At 41.9% G+C, this 6,126-nt stretch overlaps 1 protein-coding gene across 1 annotated transcript in view; it reads left to right on the top strand.

Moving 5' to 3' along the window:
• pcsk1nl (proprotein convertase subtilisin/kexin type 1 inhibitor, like) overlaps positions 1-6,126 on the top strand; it is a 9,350-nt gene that overhangs the window by 713 nt on the left and 2,511 nt on the right. Inside the window, exons 2-4 of the mRNA XM_005748000.2 lie at positions 4,665-4,920; positions 5,207-5,450; positions 5,527-5,634. Of these exons, the coding sequence (XP_005748057.1) occupies positions 4,665-4,920; positions 5,207-5,450; positions 5,527-5,634 (608 nt within the window). The remainder of the gene's footprint in view (positions 1-4,664; positions 4,921-5,206; positions 5,451-5,526; positions 5,635-6,126) is intronic.

Below are 6,126 nucleotides of genomic sequence, written 5' to 3'. Positions count from 1 at the left end.
CACCATAGCGACAGGAGACGGTTACCCACAGCAACACGGCCGTAGATTACACAGGATACAGCAGGTCTCCTGACACATAATGACTGCTCTGCGTGTGTGTGTGTGTGTGTGTGTGTGTGTGTGTGTGTGTGTGTGTGTGTGTGTGTGTGTGTGTGTGTGTGTGTGCACTGCTGTTCATTATTTGTGAGGACAGGGTTCGCTTCCCTGAGCATACAGACCTAAATGGCTGAGCGATAATAGAGATGAGGTTTATTGTCTCTGAGGGAAAATTTATATTTGGTCTCACGGCGCTGTGACAATAAAGTTATGTAATCTTTATTCAGTATGTGCACAACAACACAACTGCACCTGTATTGCACACAGTGCTCACTTTGTTACCGAGGTTTAGACACTGACATCATCATCCTGGACTTTAATTTTTAAACATGTTTTAAAGACTCACCGACAGATCCTGGCGTGGCGGTCTGTAGGTGATAAGCAGCTGTGTGCTGTCACTCGGGGGGAGTGTAAAACATGTACGGAACAGCTTACAACATGGGCTGCTCTTGTTCATGTCCTTGCTTTTGGTGCTCCTTCAGCTTAGAGAACAAATGTTGTTTACAAAGAACATCCTGAGCAAACCGTCAGTTCTCTGCTTTTACCTGCACTTTTTCAATCTGACCTTTTCATGCTTATGATAAAGTGCTGCCATTCTCTTTACTGGTCTAGTCCAACAGCGTTCGACCTGTGCATAATGTCATGCGCTGTTAACTTTTGTGGGACTTATGGTCCCATTATGGTGTCCGTTTACATACCTGTTTGGCTACACAGACATATAGGTTGTGGGAATTCAACCAGCACGTTGATCGACATCAGTAACGTTATAGATACGTAGCTTCTATCTAACTACTACAGGGTAACGACTGAAAACAACACATACTGCTTAACCTTACTTCTGCTGAGACCCCTCACTTCCAGATAAATATGAGGGTTGTGATAATAAAGCTTGATTTTGTGTAAAAACAGTTAAAGAGTGGCTTATTTTGCCCATCTCCAGCATGACACATCTGCATGATTCAGTCCAAATTAATTCTTTTTTAACCTTTTACTGGGTCTTTATGCTGCCCATTAGTTCATCCTGTCTGACACAAGATCTTTTCACTCCTCTCCCATTAAAAGCTTCTTCCTTCTTACTGTAGCGCCACAGAAATATGAAAAATATGATGATTCTTTCAGAGCTCAGGTTTCTTGGTTGCTTCACTTCTATGAGGAACAAAGTGACTTTCACAGTCATGATGAGTACCACAGACAGACAGAGCATAACTCTGAAACAGATGCATCTCATTAGAAATATGAGTTTCTTTTTAAGGGTTGCGTGATCAGGTATCCAGGCAACCGAGAAACCTGAGCGCTGAAAAAACATCTAATCCTATTTTAACCCAAACCATGATCTTTGTAATTCTAACCAGGTAAAGCTAACAAACCAGCAGGTTAGAATAAAAATAAACAGCAAATAAAAATGCGACCTCGGTCGGCTCACAGAGACGGTGTATTTTCATTGGATCATTGGATTGTGGGAACTATAGACTCTCCTGGCGCCCCTGCAGCCACCTAACATGGAATTATTTTGCTCTTTAACTTTGGAAGAACTTCACTTTTCTTTATAATCACCTTTCACCCATAGATGATTGTGGATTCAGGGCCTGAAAGATGGATGCAAGTGTCTTAAACATGCATTCTTTCCAATAGCCAGCAGGGGGAGACTCTTCAGGTCTCAAACCTCAGACTGGTTGTATTAAGTATATGTGAAATTGGACCTTTGCTTCTTTGGTTTGTGACCTCAGTAAACATTGTCCTTGTGCGTTTATGATCTCAGTTAAGGCTTATTTATTGGTGTCAAATGGTAGGATAAAGCAGGGTGTAATTTGGACACCTGCCTCGTCTTTGGGAAGTTACGATGCTATGAGCTATCATCTTATGAAAATGGAATATCTGAGCAGAATCCATAACACATCTGCTGGACCTGTGTTTTTCCATACGGTGCTCAGTTCAGTCTGGAAAACGGTGAAAGATCATGATATGATGTGAAAATGTGGACATTTTGGCTTAATATGACTAAATTCTCCCTCCGTGCTGCACAGAAAGCAAAGAAAAGCTCTTTTTTAGGTTTTTATGCTGATGTTTTAATCTCCCAGAGCGCCGTGTCAGAGCTGCTCTAACGTTTGCAGAAAATACTGGATCCCACAGTGAGTCAGAGAGTTACTGTCCTCAGAGGGCTCATTACCTCCTCCTCCTTCATCTCTTCATCACGCCGCTGTCTCACCATCGCACAGAGCCACAGATACAACCCTCCTCCTCTCCGGAATAAGCTGCTCTGCTGCAGGCGGAGACATATTATCATCGTAAATCAGTGTTAGTTCGAGAACTCTGACACATCTCGGCTGGAAATTAAAGCTGCTGCAGCAGGATGAACCCGGATCTGTCTGCTGCGATCGCCTGGCATGGAAGATTTAATCATCTCACAGTCAAAGCGACAGCTTCTTTCATGTGAAAGAAGCTGTTGAAGCATTTTTCTCTCATGCTTCCATTAATCCTGAGCAAAGATTGCTCGCAGCCTATTCAGACTCTTCGTACTGAGGAGCAGTTTTAGGTACTTTACCCATGAGTCGCTCTATATCAGCGCAGATGCACTGATGTGTAACTGTCACTTAAGCATTAAACGTCACATCTGCTAACATATGTCTCCCAATGACGAGGATTAGCACATTTCATTCAGACACTTATGACAGAAAGAATTGCTAGATTTAAGCAGAAGAGTTTAATTAGAGGTGATCATTTGGCTCATCATTCTCTGAAAATAAGAGATGCACAGGAACTGGGAAGTGAAAAGTAAATATCCCCTTGGAGCCTAGAGGTTGATGCCAGGGGTGGAGGAGTGGAAACACCAGGTGGTGCTGCAGAATATATTACCAAATTTGGATGGCGTGTTCAGTACAAGCATGTTTGTGTGAGATGTAGCACAGATGTTTTTTAAAAATAGTAGATTTAAAGAATGTTTTATTTCTTAATAAATGGTGGATATTTGTATGAAGCCTGGTTAAAATTTGAAATAATGAAGTCAGAGCATGAAAAATGATCCCTGTGAGCCAAAGGCTCAGACTCCAGACTGCTCTAAATGCTCTGCCTTTTCCCCAGATGACACCACTGATATGGGATATCTCTAATATAGCTGTCTCAGACACAGCTCTGGCTATGAGCACAGAAGTTTGGGAGGGGCAGCCAATCAGAAGAAAACTGGATAAAAGCACAGGAGAAATGAACTAAAACCAATATAAGATGAATGGTGATTATGGTGGCAAAGCTACTGTAATTGAGTATGAGAAGAAAAATATGGAGCTGTGAATCTGCATACTAGGTTCACCGTTATTACCACAAAGCCTTGTTTATTATTAGCATAATTAGTTGAAAGCAGCTCAAAGAGCTTTTCACAGCAATGTGTGGTGGTGAGATCCATCTCAGTTGCACATCTAAGTGGTAACTGGAGTATTAATTGCGATGTGAATACTAAATAGAAGAACAATAATTTCTCAGTGCAATCATACAGCCAGCACTGCTGCTGAGTCACCGTAAGTGCAGCTCACTGATTAATATCACCGTGGTCTGAGAGTCTGATATAAATGCGATCACCCCGAGGCCTCAGACAGCTCATCGATAACCCTCTCGGCTGTCTTTCATCACTGCATCAGTCCTCCTCGGTCTCACACACACTCACTTAGGAACAGAAACTGCTGCGTCACATCTGTTCTCACACCTTTCCTTCCTTCTGTGAACATTTCGACACTTTGTGGAGAGGGAAAGTTAGCTTTCTATCATCCGCTCATTGGGTAAATCAAGATGAAAGGGAATTATTCTCTCTTAAGTAAGAATCTCATTGAAAGCAAATCAACCACAGGGAAATCGAACTCCTGACCTTCAGCACTAATGAATATTGAGTTAACTAACTGATTAACACTTTAAGGAGACTGCTTCAAAGATTTATAATGTTGACATCCAGGCACATGGAGAGAAGTCAGTTCACAACACAAGGACATGATTACATGTATACATGCATATTTTTTGTGGCTCTCTGATCACAGCTAGTTCATATCAGTGGTGCTACATCAAAGGAAAAGCTCTGTTTGCAATAACCTGATCAATATTTCTTGCTTTGTAAGACACAATCTGAAAGGACCGTAACCATGGAAACAACATCAAGATCTGTACGTCCTTGGTGCAGTTTTGCAGGGGACACAACGCTAATGTTTCAGCCTCGTTTGCTTGGTGGGTGCTGCATGGATCAATATCGGGCACTCTGTTTTTCAGCTTCCACGTGCTCTGTATGCCGATGATGTTGACATGTTCACATATGGAGGAAAGAAGCTGAGCAATTAGCTGTTAATCTGCCACATATAATGGACAAAGTTTCAAATTAGCTCAAGTGAAAGTCAAGTATTTATGTTGGTGGTGATTATTTCATACCTTATTTAATATCGTATCTACCTGCTCAGTTACTGGAAAGGGAAATTAGCTACTCGCTAAATCTGACAGAAGGCATCTGTTCTTTCATGAGATGGATTTTATTTTTAATCCCTGAGAATAAAAATTTAATTTTATCTAAGCTGTAACTTCTGGTCTGTCTCCCTCAGTCTCTACCTGCAGCTCGTGCTGGGGGCCACGGCCTGGATGTGTCAGTGGGTGGAGTCAGACGCCAGCGCAGAGACCTCCCTAACATGCTGCCTTATGAAGATCAGATGATGTCATATCCTGCCATGCAGGGAGGAGGCAGGGCCAATGACCTGTACTACCAATCAGATGACTGGAGGGGGCGGGGCTTGGACCAGGCACTGCAGCGATTGGTGGAGAGAGACCAGAGGAAGGAGCAGGAAGAGGAGCAGCGAGCGGGTTAGGAAACTTTAATCCTTTCTTTTATGTTTTTATTGAGATTTTCATGTTCAGGGAAACTTTGTTTACTTTTTTTAGTGTTTTACATATGAACAAAAATTCTGACTTTGTACTAGAAATGTTCATTAATTTATTGGTAAAAAAAAACAATATTTTGTCTTTGTTTCCTCACATCACTTCAATTATTTCCATTGTAAACGTTTCTCCGTATCAGTTTATCATCAGTATACTGATTTAGGCAAAATGAAAACCAACTTCTAAGTACACCAATCAAATATGTCCATAGCCTACCTGGCAGCTCTGCTCCGCCTACTGAGCGAGGCAGAGAGCGCAGGACTGGTCGGTCCGGGTGACGTGGAAGTGGTCGAGGAGGAGGAGGATGAGGAGGATGATCAGGGCCCCACGAGGGACTTCCAGGGTCCTGCTCCTGCAGACTACGATGAGACTGGAAGGGGGATGAGCATGGGGAGGCCCCGGGCCGCCTGGTGGGGCCTTGTGGAGCCCCAGCTTGCTCAGGCCCTGCTTGACAGGTAAATTTTAGTTTCATGCTGAGAATCTGTAGGAGACAGAAAAGTAATCAATAATAATAAAGCATGATTTTCTCAGGATGGATCCCCGGCTTGCTCAGACGCTGCTGGAAAGAGCGAAACAGGAGAGACGTCAGCAGGCTGGACGAGTCGCATCAGGACTGAGCCGAGACCAGGAAACCCTGAGGTGAGCTCACCAATTTGTTAATGGATAAACGATGGATCAGTCCGCTCCACCTGCAGCTTTACAGAGTTCTTTTTTAAAAATCAGTCCACTGTAACTGTGAGTTTAATTATTAAATGAAAGTACTTTGAAAAGAAAGAAATGGAGAGAAAGAATCAGAATATATTAAAACAATGTGAACAAAGTTTTAATTTAGCATGACTAATTACAGAATGAATTAGTTTTCTCTGAATGAAAGTTTTCCACCCTAAAATATTGAAATGTTTTGATTATTTTTAAGAGACATCTATATTTGTGTCCTCCTCTATTCACATATTAACACTTATTGAGAACATCCAAAGGTTTACAGGGAAACAGGGTTTCAAAGTGCTTTACAGAGACATTAAAAATCCAAAACAAATAAAAAGCATGATTTAAGATGGGAAAAAAGAAAGAAAGGAACAGTAGATAAAATCAGTAGTTAAAATGTAACTTTTGAAATTTAAGCTTAAAAGT

The sequence above is a fragment of the Pundamilia nyererei genome, unplaced genomic scaffold, assembly GCF_000239375.1.
Source record: "Pundamilia nyererei isolate P.nyererei 1_Seehausen unplaced genomic scaffold, PunNye1.0 scaffold00210, whole genome shotgun sequence".
NCBI lineage: Eukaryota > Metazoa > Chordata > Actinopteri > Cichliformes > Cichlidae > Pundamilia > Pundamilia nyererei.
Note: the sequence above shows the minus strand (reverse complement) of the source record. Positions and strands in the feature narration are given on the sequence as shown.